Consider the following 14,533-nt stretch of genomic DNA (forward strand, 5'->3'; position numbering starts at 1 on the left):
GCTCCAGAGTTCCTCTGTGGAGATGGGACAACCTTCCAGAAGGACAACCATATGTGCAGCACTCCACCAATCAGGCCTTTATGGTAGAGTGACCAGACGGAAGCCACTACTCAATAAAAGGCATATGTCAGCCAGCTTGGAGTTTGCCAAAAGGCATGAGAAACAAGATTCTCTGGTCTGATGAAACCAAGATTGAACTCTTAGCCTGAATGCCAAGCATCACGTCTGGAGAAAACCAGGGCACCACTCACCAGCTGGCCAATACCTTATCTACAGTAAAGCATGGTGGTGGCAGCATCTTGCTGTGGGGATGTTTTTCAGCGGCAGGGAGACTAGTCAGGGTCGAGGGAAAGATGAACGGAGCAAAATACAGAGAGATCATTGATGAAAACCTGCTCCAGAGCATTCTGGACCTCAGACTGGGGTGGAGGTTCACCTTCTAACAGGACAACAACCCTAAACACACAGCCAAGACAACACAGGAGTACCTTCTTGATAAGTCTATGAATGTCCTTGAATGGCCAGCCAGAGCCCAGACTTGAACCTGAACGAACATCTCTGGAAGGACCTGAAAATAGCTGTGCATCGACGCTCCCCATCCAACCTGACAGAGCTTGAGAGGATCTGCAGAGAAGAATGGGAGAAATTACCCAAATACAGGTGTGCCAAGCTTGTAGCGTCATACCCATGAAGACTTAAGGCTGTAATCACTGCCAAAGGTGCCTCAACAAAGTACCGAGTACTTATGTAAATGTGATATTTCAATTATTTCTTTTTAATTACTTTGCAAAAATTTCTAAACATCTGTTTTTGCTTTTTTTATTCTGGGATATTGTGTGTAGATTGATGATAAAAAATTGAATGTAATCCTTTTTAGAATAAGGCTGTAGCGTAACAAAATGTAGAAAAAGTGAAGGAGTCTGAATACTTTCTGAATGCACTGTAATTAGCCATGTTACTTACTAATACCCATTTTGTCTGTTTGTTACAGATATGCAGCAGCAATACAAGACGGCTCACAGTACTTTGTTCTCCTCATTATAACAGACGGAGTAATCTCAGACATGGCGCAGACTAAAGAAGCTATTGTTAATGTAAGTCCTATTTATTCATGTCACCCATTGCAACATATTCAGTGTGAATTGAGTCCTGCTGAGATCCAACCTTGGACTCATTAAGCTTGAGTAATGGTAATCCAACTCAAGATCTTCTATTGCTTGCTGGGACTAAGCCTGTTAAAACAAAATTGCATTATTGCAGTGATGAAATAAGGAATCTCTTATTTAAGGACTTAAAACAAACCAAATGTGTTATGTTGGAGTAACTCGGCGGGTCAAGGCAGCATCTCTGGAGAACATGGATAGGGGACGTTTCAGGTTGGGACCCTTCTTGAGTCCTGACCCGAAACGTCACCCGTCCACATTCTCCAGAGATGCTGCCTGGCCTGCTGAGTTACTCCTGCACCTGGTGTCTTGTTTCATAAATCAGCATCTGCAGCTCCTAATGCCTCATAAGCCAATGCATTATCTGCAGCAGTTCATAAGTTCATAAATTCTAGGAGCAGAATTAGACCATCACATCTACTTCCTCGACCCGAAACATCACCCATTCCTTTTCTCCAGAGATGCTGCTTGTCCCGATGAGTTACTCCAGCTTTTTGTGTCTATCTTCGGTTTAAACCAGCATCTGCAGTTCCTTCCTGCACATTCAATCCTGGCTGATCGATGTTTCCCGCTCAACCCCATTCTTCTGCCTTTTCCCCATAACCCCTCATACCTGTACTAATCAAAAATCTACCAATCTCCACCTTAAAAATATCTATTGACTTGGTATCCACAGCCGCCTTGTGACAATACATCCACAGATTCACCACCCTCTAAAGAAATTCCTCCTGTTCTCCTTTATAAAGGTACATACATCCTTTTATTCTGAGGCTCTTGGTCCTAGACTCGCCCACCAGTGGAAACATCTTGTCCACATCCACTCTATCCAGGCCTTTCACTATTCAGTAAGTTTCAATGAGGTCAGGGCCATCAACCGCTCGGAGCAATCATATGTTACCCCGCCTCGTCACTTCAATATCTTTCCTGTAATCTTAACAATATTAAGGATTGTCTGCAGTTTTTGTTAATTGTTGATTTGAACACTGCCGGTACACTGAAGTGATCTATATAGAGTTTGTTAATGGCGTATGTTTGGATTTAGAAAACCCTTATGTCCTCGGGCTCGAATGGTTGATTAACAGCTGATTAGGCAGCTTTGATGATACGTGAATTGAACTAAAGCAGGTGACAATTTAAACTCGAAATGAAACCCAGTAAATCAGGACCTGACTGGGCAAATTTCCAGACTATGGGATATTATTTTTACTAGTACTCAGCTACACCTTGAATTCACTTTTTTTAGATGTAGAGTCATTGAGTCATACAGAGTGGAAACAGGCCCTCCAGCCCAACACCGTCCATCATGCCCCATCAACTCTAGTCCCACCTGCCCGTGTTTGGCCCGTATCCTGCTAAACCTGCCCTATCCGTGTACCTGTCTAAATGTTTCTTAAATGTTGCAATAGAGCCTGCCTCAACTACCTCCTCTGGCAGCGGGTTCCATACACCCACCACCCTTTGTGTAAAAAGGTTCAAGTCAAGTCAAGTCAAGTTTATTTGTCACATACACATACAAGATGTGCAGTGAAATGAAAGTGGCAATGCCTGCGGATTGTGCAAAAAAAACTACAGAACAGAATAGAACAGAATCAGTACTTGCATATTAGAAAAAAAAAAACAGAAATTTTAAAAAGACACAACACAACAGTCAATTGGTACAGTAAATTAGTCCCTAGTGAGATAAGAGTTTACAGTTCTAATGGCCTGTGGGAAGAAACTCCGTCTCATCTTCTCTGTTTTTACAGCATGACAGCAGAGGCGTTTGCCTGACCTTAGCAGCTGGAGCAGTCCGTTGCTGGGGTGGTAGGGGTCCCCCATAATGTTGCTGGCTCTGGATCTGCAACTTCTGATGTATAGTTCCTGCAGAGAGGCGAGTGTAGTTCCCATAGTGCATTACCCCTCGGGTTCCTATTAAATCTTTCTCCCCTTACCTTAAACCCATGTCCTCTGGTTCTTTATTTCCCAACTCTTGATTAGTTTGAAGAAGAGTCTCAACCCGAAACATCACCTGTCCATATTCTCCAGAGATGCTGCCTGACCAGTTGATTTACTCCAGCACTTTTGACTTTTTTTGTATTTTTAACCAGCATCTGCATTTCCCTGTTTCCACAAGGTCTTTGATTATGTCGGATCTAAGGTAGTTTTGTAAAAGTCTGCAACAATTGATTTAAAAAAAAAAAAAAAAATGTTCTTACTAAAAAACCTAACTAAAGATTTGCCGCTCTGGTTCAGCATATTCCCGAGGGTCAGCCCACACACATCACATTTGATCAAGGAATACTCAGCCTCTTGACATCTGCTCATCTGACAACTAAACCCACTGTGTAAATATCATGCCGTTATTTACCCCTTAATTTATGCTGCAATCTACATACAAAACTGAAGTATAAATTATGTAAAACATCATCTGCAGTTTCATCTTTGAATCGGGATTAAAACTCTGACATTGATTTCACATGAGAGCAAATTTCACTTGGCGTTCAATGTCTGAAATATGAAAATTATCTTTTCAACTGAAAAAAAAATTATACCATTGTTAATTAGGTTTGTTTCACTGTTTAATTTATTTCCTTCTATCAGCATAATGAAATCATGTTCCATGACTTGAGAAAGACAATATTAATGCCAAAGCATGATAAGGCAGGCTTGTAGGCTAATTGGCTTTGGTTAAATTGTCCCTAGTGTGTAAGATGGTGTCAGAGTCTCTTGCCCAGAGATGCACAGGTGAAACGAGGACCAGCAGACATGGGTTTATGGTGAAGGGGAAAAGATTTAATGGGAATCTTTAATGGAGGGTTAACTTTCTCCACACAAAGGGTGGTGGGTATGGAACACGCTGCCAGAGGAGGTAATTGAGGCTGGGACTATCCCAACATTTAAGAAACAGTTCTCAAGTACACGGGTAGGACCGGTTTGGAGGGATATGGACCAAACGCGGGCAGGTGGGACTAGTGTAGTTGGGACATGTTGGCCCATGTGGGTAATTTGGGCCAAAGGGCCTGTTTTCGCACTGTATCTCTAAAGTCTAAAGTAAAGTCTAAAGATACTCAGTGCCTCTATCATGAACACAGAGATTAGATTCTCATAAAGGGAAATTAAAATAATCCACATAATCCAAATGATATCAGCAGGAAGGTTGTAGCTGTTAAACTGGCTGCATTCAAAGAATGATTTGTAATGAAACACATAGGCTCTGTTATTTACAGAGACGAGAGAAGAATGAGGTGGTGTCAGCAGCCCCACTACCTGGGAGTCCTTCCATATATGAAAGCAGTAACTCCGTTAACTTATCTATTCTTCATTTCACTGCTGGCGGGTGATCTAAGTAAGAGTTTATTGGGTTGTCAAATGGGATTTCCTGTGCTAGATTACCACAGCTGGATATTGTAAAGGAGAGAGAAAAATAACTTGAGCCACTGCTTCACAGGAAGAGTCATAGTCACACAGCACAGAAACAGGCCCTTCGGCCCAATCCTCTCATGCCAACCAAGATGCCCCATCTACCCTAGTTCCACATTTGACCAATCCCCTCTAAACCTTCCATATCTATGTACCTGTCCAAATGTCTTTTAAATGCTCAATCATAGAATCAAACAGTGCTGAAATGGGCCCTTCGGCCCAAGTTACCCACACCGACCAACATGCCCCATCTACATTAACCCCACCTCCTTGCGTTTGGCCAATATCCCTCTAAACCTATCTTATCCATGTTTGATCTCAATGTTTCTTAAAAATATTGATCTATTCCAATCATGATTTTATACAGCTCGACAAGGCTGCCCCTCATTTTCCTGCGATCCAAGGAATAAAGTCCTAGTATGTGCAACCTCTAACCATAGCTCAGGCCCTTGAGTCCTGATAACATCCTCGTAAATCTTCTCTGCACTCTTTCCAGTTTAATGGCATTTTCCTGTAGCAGATTTCCCAAACTGAGTGCAGTGCTCCAAATGCCACACAGTGGTACAGCTGGTAGAACCGCTGCCTCTCTGCACCAGAGACCTGGGTTCGATCCTGACCTCGGGTGCTGTCGGTGTAGAGTTTCCACGTTCTCCCCGTGACCCTTGTGGGTTTCCTCCAGGTGCTCTGCTTTCCTCCCACATCCCAAAGACATGCGGGTTTGTAGGTTGATCGGCCCTCTGTAAATTGCCCCCTAGTGGGTCGTGAGTGGAAGAGAAAGTGGGAGTACAGAACTAGTGTGAATGGGTGATCAATGCTCGACGTGGACTCAATGGGCCGAAGGGCATGTTCCCATGCTGTATCCCTAAACTAAACTAAGTGCAGCTCACCGACAGTGGTTAATTGTTCACGACAGCTAATAGAATGAGAGGCTATTTAATGATCTTCTTGATTTTGTTGAGCTCGTTTTGGAACTTTTCGTACTGTAATGGTGGCCGTAGTATTTTCCTTAAATCCACTTTCGGGGAGTGACTTGAATTCACTAACAGAAAGTCGGATGCACATAATTGAAGGATGGCATCGTGTTGAAAATCTTCATAACCATGGGAAGACAATTTGCAATAACCGCATGTGCTTATTAATCATAAGTGACATTTTTTATTAATGGAAAGCTGCGTAGGATTCCTGTCCTCTTCGTTGTTGTGAATAATTTTATTCCTGCTTCAAAAACAACAATGAAGATGTTGCTAGGTAACCTATACGCAGAATAAATGAGATGGGATTGATTCAGGTCTTGATAAAAGGTTTCCCTTGTCTTGAGAAAAGCCCTTTACGTCTTTGCAGAGGTATTTGGTATAAATTAATGTGAAGCTGTCTGATTATGTTGCCATCAGCAACAAGTTAACACAACACATCGATACATTGTCCTCAAGATCTTTAGAGCTACAGAGTGGAAACAGGCCCATCGAGTCCGTGCCGACCAGCGATCATCCCGTATACTAGCACTGTCCCACACTATACTATACCGTTTATTGTCATCTGAACCTCAAATGAAGTACACTAGGGACAATGTACAATTTTACCAAAGCCAAATAACCTACAAACCTGTACATCTTTGGAGTGCGGGAGGAACCCGGAACACCCGGAGAAAACCCACGCGGTCACAGGGAGGGAGGACGTAGAAACTCTGTACAAACAGCACCCGTGGTCAGGATCGAACCCGGGTCTCTGGAGCTGTAAGGCAGCAACTCTACCGCTGTGCCACCGTGCTGCCCTGAACAGTTAAGGGCCTGTTCCACTTACGCGACCTTGGCTCGCAAATTACGTGACCTCGTGGTCTCTTGAGGCGTACGGGCACCGTATGGCCGCGCGGGGCCGGTCCCACTTAGAAGCGCGGAGGGATATGGAGTTGTGCGGGGCTGTTCCCGACATCGCGCGGGGCTCTAAAATTCCTGCAGTGACCGAAATCGCGCGGGGCTCTGAAATTCCTGCATTTACCGAAATCTTCGCTCGCCAACGGCTTGTCGGCCCGCGTACGCACACAGGCGCATTGCAGTCGTACGCAGCATCTTGACGTCATATGCGGTGTTTTGACGGTGTACGCAGTGTCTTGACGGCGTATGCCTAGCGCGTGGCGTTGCGTGATGACGTCACCACCCGACGTGCGATGCCCAAATTCAGTCGGCCCGCCTCCTGCCCAGCTGATTTGTAAGGATGGGGGCTGCTGCTAATAGAAGTCTCTGTTGCAGCAATGCAGATGCATCTCTTCCATGATGATCATGGAATAGCAGCCAGCAACCACCCTTTTTATGCATAAATGACGTCACGCGCGAACTTAGCGCGACCTCCGTTGGTCGCGCCAAATGCACGCAATCACACGCAAGTGGGACAGGCCCTTTATTAAACAAAATTAAAGCACATGGGATTGTGGGCAATGTACTTTCATGCAGTGAGGATTGACTGATAGGGAGAGGAGAGAGGGTGTAAAATAAATATGTTATCACTGGGCTGGGGGGTCTCGGATGGTGTGGGGTCTTGGATCAGCTGGGAGCTGGCCACAAGCTTTACCAACACATTAGCTCTCTAGACTAGCCAACATGTCCCGACCCTCACACCACTGAAAACGCATGAACGGTTCAGGACTCTGAGAGTGTTGGAGTTATACGGCACAGAAATGGGCCCTTCAGCCCAACTCCTCCATTTTGATCATGATGACCCATCTACACGCATTAGGCCCAGAGCCCGCTAAATCTTTCCTACACATGTACCTGCCCAGGTATCTTTCAAATGCTGTTTGTTGTAGGGGAAAGAATAGTGAGGGCTATTAACTAGTAAATTGGGATGTAGATTGTTCTGATGTGGTTATGGGGAACTGCAGGCAAAGCCTAAAGTTAGAGACATGCAGCACTGCAGTGAAGATACCCAAGTTTCAGGAACTTCATTGATTATCATTTAAATGCTGTTACAGTACCTACCTCAACTACCTCCTCCAGCAGCTAGTTTCAAATGCACTCCAGGACCTGGTTCGATCCTGACTCTGGGTACTGTCTATATGGAGTTTGTACATACTTCCCATGACTGCGTGAGGTTCCTCCGGTGTTTATGAATGATCCACAGCAACACACATAGTGAAGATCAACCTTTATTCCACAGGCAAACAGGAACATTCCAACAGACTGCTATTCTCATCTAGCACCGCTGGCTTGAGAGAGAGAGAGAGAGAGAGAGAGAGCTGGCTGACCTTGCTGGTGTAGTACCGTAATACCATGTAAAGGGTGGCATGCACATATGTGTAGTGGAGATTATAAATGGCAAGAATTAATAAGGGTTAATCTACATCCTTCCTCTTAAAGAAGCAAGACATACATAGAGTGGTTAGTGGAGCATATTGTAAAACACCAGTATAAGGTGTGGCATTTATATATTTACATGTACATGCTTTTGTATATGTGAGCACATAAAACAAGATGGGTCATGCACACACAGTTCAAGTGTAGCCAGTAAATGTTCCAATCAGCGGGCTTGTCTTGCTGACATGACCTGCACGTGTAGGGAAATAGCCCTCGTGCACCTCATCCTTCTTTGAAGGAGCAAGTCCCTTATCGGGCAAACGCAGAGCAGAAGACCGGTGGAGATGGGGGCACCGGGGAAGGCAGGGATGGCGCTGGCACGGGCAGAGGAAGAGCTGGAGTAGCATTCGCGGAGCGTGATGGAACACCGGCGGTTGGTCTGGGTAAGGACGTGGAGGTGCTGGTTCATTAACCGGGAGGAGGTGTTGGCGCGTTCACTGATAGATGCCGATGTCAATACTGACTAAGTACGATCGTGGCTCTGTGGTGGACCCCAGAATGACTACGAGGCGGTCGTAACCTCGGAGTGACCGTAAGCAGACAACCTGTCCCTTGTTGAGCGGTTGAAGCGGAGAGCAGGTTTTATCGTAGTATTTTCTTTGTATGTCGCGGCGGCATTGGAGCTGGGATTGGATCACTGACGGTGCACAAACTTGTGGTTCTAGTAGTTGTTTGGCCATAGCCAGGGTGGAGTGGGTTCGTGTGACATGAGCCGTTTGGCTGCAGATCCCAGGAGAGGGTCGCAGACGATGTTCCGTGGGTTGAGTAAGTCAAGATAAACATCAGAGCCGGCCCTGTGTGAGCGTTCCATTAGTTGTTTTGCACTTTTTCCCGCGCGCTCGGCCAAGCCGTTGGATTGTGGGTACTCAGGCTGCTGGTAATGTGGTGAAAGTCCAAGTTTTTCATGAAATTCCTGAAGAGCTGACTGGAGAACTGATGTCCATTGTCTGAGAGTAGCTTTAGGGGGGACTCCGTGGACAGAGAAGTGGCGAGTACATTTTTGAATGACCATGGCCGCAGTCGGATTACTAAGCAAGTCGATTTTGAACCATCCTGAGTAGGAATCGATTAGAACCAGGTATTGTTTGCCATGCCACTGAAAGATGGCGGCTGCTACTGTGGACCACGGTAAGTCCAGTGTGGGGTGCAGGAGAAGTGGTTGTTTCTGTTGGTGCGGGGTCAGGCTGTTGCAAATCGGGCAGGCAGCAACTGTCTCGAGAATGTAGCCAGCCATATCAGGCCAGAAAATGATACCTTTTGCATGTTGGAGGGTTATTTCTGCAGCAGGATGGCCCCCATGGACAATATCAAAGTACTTGCTGTGATGAGACGTTGGGATGTCTGCCTTATGTAATTTCATTATAATGCCGTCTTGAATGACCAGTTCCTCGCGGACAGGGTAAAATGGGCGGACAGCCTGCGGCAGGTGGTGCTGTTTGTCTGGCCAGCCGCAGCGGATGACTGTGGCCAGCGATTGTAGCGTTTCGTCTGCAGCTGTTTGTGCCACTAGCGTGTCTAAGCCCATGGATGAGAGACAGGAGACCATCAAAACTGTGTACCCCTCATGCTCATCATCAGACAGGTGTTTTTCGCAGGTTGGGCGAGGTGCCCATGGGAGGGCGTCAGCTAAGTGCATGTCCTTACCACATTTGCACATGTCATATCTCTGTAGTTCCATCATCATGCGTTGTAAGTGCACTGGTGCCGTGTGGATCGGCTTACTGAGGCTTACTGGTGCCAGGTTTCGACCGTGATCGGGTTGCCAAAGATAAAGTCCTTGAATTTCTTGCAGGCAAAAGTTACTGCTCCTTCTCGATTTGAGAGTAGTGCTGTTCAGTGTCGGTCATGGTGCGGGAGGCATAGGCAACTGGTCTGGGACCCTTCCCATCGTCTTGTAGGCAAGCAGCACCCAGTCCATACTGGGAGGCATCACAGGTGAGGGTGACGGATAACTTGGCATCAAAGTATGTGAGAGTAGTTGTTGGGTGGGACTTTGACAGGTCAACAGCTGGTTTATAGTTTTGCCGAAGAAGACTGGGTTCATATAGCGGCATGCATCAATGCCCAGAAGGAGGGGCACTTCCCCTTTAATGATGAAAACATCCAGATTGTAAACTTGAGATGCTAGATGGCATGGTAATGTGACCATACCAACTGGTTGCAACCCCCCCCCCACCAAATGGATGCAACTTTGAGTTTGTTTTCATGACAGTTTCGTTGTTGTGAATTCTTTGGAAGTCTGATAAAGAGATGACATTACATCTTGCTCCGATATCTATCTTTGCAGCAACTCTTGTATTGTTGATACTGTGTGTTGTCATGGCATCACTGTTTGTAGATGGTGAATCGTGTATACAAGAATGTATGTTTTTGCAGTCTCCTTTGGAGGCATGGGTTCGAATCCCACTTCTGACACCATGTTTATGAATGATCCACAGCAACACACATAGTGAAGATCAATCTTTATTCCACAGACATTCCAACAGCCAGCCATTCTCATCTAGCTCCGCTGGCTTTTGAGAGAGAGAGAGAGAGAGAGAGCTGGCTGACCTTGCTAATGTAAAGCTGTGTAGTACCGTAATACTATGTAAAGGGTGGCATGCACATATGTGCAGTGGAGATTATAAATGGCATGAATTAATAAGGGTTAATCTACCTCCAGGTGCTCCAGTTTCCTCCCACACTCCATAGACCTCCAGGTTTGCAGGTTAATTGGCTTCGGTAAAATTGTAAGTTGTCCCTAGTATGTAGGATAGTGCGAGTGTATGGGGTGATCGCTGGTCGGCACAGGCTCGGTGGACCATAGGGCCTGTTTCTGCACAGTAACTCTAAAGTCTCAAACTTAGCAGCTACCTTGATGAGTTTCAGGAGATCTAGGATGACAAATCTATGGGTGTAGATTAGTTTCTTGTCAGATGCTAGTTCCCTGTTGTAGAACTAGCATTGCCACCTCAACATCACCAACTGTCAAATACAGTAAGAATTATGTGATGTTTAGTATTTACTCAAAAAGGAAATGCTCAGTTCACTTTAGTTTAGTTTATTGGCTCGTGCACTGAGGTACAGTGACAAGCTTTAGTTGTGTGCTTTGCTGCAGGTGTGAAGGGTGTGAAATGAAATTAAGAATACTCCAAAGGTCTGACATCATCTGATGATGTCAAAGTTGTTTGTTCTTATCCCTTCAGAGATGCTGCTGCCGTGCTTGGTATTCACAGCTGTGTCTATTTATTACCCCACTCCTGTTGTCTATTCCCTCCCTCCTCCCTTATTACCCTCCTCTCCCTGGAATATCTCCTCCCCTCCCTCTCCCTCTCCCTCTCCCTCTCCCTCTCCCTCTCCCTCTCTCTCCCTCTCCCTCTCCCTCTCTCCCTCTCTCCCCCCCACTCCCTCTCCCTCTCCCTCCCCCTCTCCCTCTCCCTCTCCCTCTCCCTCTCCCTCTCCCTCTCCCTCTCTCTCTCCCTCTCCCTCTCCCTCTCCCTCTCCCTCTCCTCTCTCCCTCCTCCCTCTCCCTCTCCCTCTCCCTCTCCTCTCCTTCTCCGTCCCGTCTCCCCTCTCCCTTCTCTGCCCTCTCCTCTCTCTCTCTCTCGTTTTTTTCTGGCACAGATAAGACATTCTATTACAAAGTGCACCCTGGTCTGTTCTGGATAACAATGGCAGATGTGCATAATGTAACAGGATGTAGCATGTATTAAAAAATATATGTTATGTGAGATTGCAAGTTAAAGCATAATCAGTATGAAAGTCCCTTTTGCGAATTAACAAGTTTGTGTTTATTTTGTTTACAATAAAATCGATTACCCATGTTTCACTTGAATGAGATAGGCAGTGTGTTAAACGGAGCACAGAACACTTTCTGCTGTGATTTCTCATGGGAGTGATTTGAATGATTCTCAAGCAGCAGGGATTTTAAACCGACTATGTTTAAACTGAATATATTTAAGGTTCTTATCTTGATGACATTTATTAGGATCATTGTTACGAATTTTATCATCAAATAACTGGAGCTTTGTGCAGTAAGCTATTTAGTTAAATTATAGTTGGGCTCTTCAATATCTTGACACATGATCGAAAACGTAACTGGGAGAGTCTAGGACCAGAGGGCACAGCCTCAGAATGAAAGCACATATATTTAGAAAGGAGATGAGCAGGAATTTCTTCAGTGTGTGGTAAATCTGTGGAATTCAATACCACACGTCTCTGTGGAGGCCAAGTCAATGGATATTTTTAAAACGGAGATCAAGAGATTTTATTGTCATGTGTCCCTGATAGGACAATGAAATTCTTGCTTTGCTTTAGCACACCAGAACATAGTAGGCACAAATACAGAACAGATCAGTGTGTCCATATACCATTGTATAAATATATACACACATGAATAAATAAACTGATAAAGTGCAAATAAACAGATTCTGGGCTATTAATGTTCAGAGTTTGTCCGAGCCGAGTTTAATAGCCTGATGGCTGTGGGGAAGTAGCTATTCCTGATCGTTGCAGTCTGAAGGTAGTGGGGAGATGAATGTATGGCCCGGATGGTGTGGGTCCTTGATGATGCTGCCAGCCTTTTCGAGGCAACGACTGTGATAGATCCCCTCGATGTACGGGAGGTCAGAGCCGATGATGGACTGTGCAGTGTTTACTACTTTTTGTAGTCTTTTCCACTCCAGGGCGCTCAAGTTTCCGAACCAAGCCACGATGCAAACAGTCAGCATGCTCTCTACTGTGCACCTCTAGAAGTTAGAGAGAGTCCTCCTTGACAAACCGAGTCTCAGTAATCTTCTCAGGAAGTAGAGGCACTGATGTGCTTTCTTTATGATTGCATCAGTGTTCTCGGACCAGGAAAGATCTTCAGAGATCTGCGCGCCAAGGAATTTGTAGCTCTTGACCCTCTCCACCATCGACCCGTTGATATAAACGGGTCTGTGGGTCCCCATCCTCCCCCTTCCAAAGTCCACAATCAGTTCCTTGGTTTTGCTGGTGTTGAGGGCCAGGTTATTGTGCTGGCACCATTTGGTCAGTTGGTCGATCTCACTTCTGTCCCCATCAGTGATACGTCCCACAACAGTGGTGTCGTCAGTGAACTTGATGATGGAGATATATGAAAAGTGAAACTTGCAGGAAGACTAGAATGAGGGAGGGATGGAGAGAGAGAGGGAATGTGAGTGTTTGTAAGCTAATTATCTTCGGTAAAGATTGAAAATTGTCCTTAATGTGCAGGATAATGTTAGTGTAGGTGGGCACGGACTCGTTTCGAGGGCCTGTTTTCACACTGCATCTTTAAAGTCTCAAGTCTAAAGATGAAGACTGGATGGTGGAGTTGATAGTGGAACGATTAAATTCAGTAATAAGTAAAAACGGTGCTTTATTTGTGACAGTATGCACTAGCAAATGGTGGACCAGCACCTCCAAAAAGTTACATCTAGATTTTCAAATTTTTAGAATTTTTTTATATTTCTAAAAGATTACCAAAGTTTAAAAAATAAACATTAAGTAATTAAATTAGGGGGTCATGGCCTTGAGTGCTTAAGCAACTTATATTAACTGCCGTAGACACCTACAGCAAGGAACAATGTTTAGTTTTAGTTTAGAGATACAACGCAGAAACTGGCTCTTCGGCCCACCGTGTCCGTGCCGACTAGCGATCCCCGTACACTAACACTATCCTACACGCTACAATCTTTACTGAAGCCAATTAACCTCCAAACATGTTCGTCTTTGCAGTGTGAGGAGGATACATGAGCGCCCGGAGAAAACCCACGTGGTCACAGGAGAAATGTAGAAACTCCATACAGACAGCACCCGTAGTCGGGATCGAACCCGGAAATCTGATGCTGTGAGGCAGCAACTCTACCACTGTGCTGCCCCCCCTTGTGTACTGGCACCGCTGTGTCTACAATAAAAGCACTGCGTAAAAGAACGGAATTAGTCACAGTTTATGCTTAGATTGACATGTGGCCACTGCAGATATGAGATTGAGTCAACATTCTGTGATTATAATTGGTGTTGTCAGGTCAATATCAATCGTGAAAGGCACAAAGTTTTGTCTCAGTTTAATGTCACGGTGTTTGTTAAATTACCGCCACTGTGACGGTGCTTAGCAAAATGAAGGCTGATATTTCTATTGGTACTGCTGCAATCACTATGAATATCAGTGAGATTGGTTCTTATCAAAGGAGAGGATTTGCCCGTCCGGAGTTAATCCGGCAGGCTGGAATTTTATTATTCAACTGGAAAACACAGGATGGCTCACAGCGCATGTCGACTCCTATAATAGAGACACAGCCATGAAGAAGCAGTGTTATTGTTATTTGAACTCAAAATAATTCTGTCCAATGTTAAATCAGCACTTAAGCCAGAGTGCATATACCCAGTGTAATTGAGGCTAGCTCGCTCGCTCAGCATGCAATGCTATTGCTTTCTGACATTTAACATTGCGCTCCAGGCTTAATGCTTTTTTTATTTGTTTCTTAGATTATAGTTTTAGGTTTATTATTGTCGTGTGTACAGAGCTATGGTGAAAGTCTATGTGCTGCCTGCTATCCAAACAGACCATATATATCGTACCTAAATACAATCGCCAAACTCAAGCAAAATAGGTGGGGCAAACGGGAAGGAAGATATAGCGTG

The 14,533-nt window shown here is 45.1% G+C and overlaps 1 protein-coding gene across 1 annotated transcript in view; it reads left to right on the top strand.

Annotated features, from left to right (window-relative positions):
- Positions 1-14,533, top strand: part of LOC129708696 (copine-8-like) — a 268,617-nt gene that overhangs the window by 223,321 nt on the left and 30,763 nt on the right. Inside the window, exon 17 of the mRNA XM_055654624.1 lies at positions 992-1,094. Coding sequence (XP_055510599.1) covers positions 992-1,094 — 103 coding nt within the window. The remainder of the gene's footprint in view (positions 1-991; positions 1,095-14,533) is intronic.

Source organism: Leucoraja erinacea, chromosome 24 (assembly GCF_028641065.1).
Source record: "Leucoraja erinacea ecotype New England chromosome 24, Leri_hhj_1, whole genome shotgun sequence".
Classification (NCBI taxonomy): Eukaryota; Metazoa; Chordata; class Chondrichthyes; order Rajiformes; family Rajidae; genus Leucoraja; species Leucoraja erinaceus.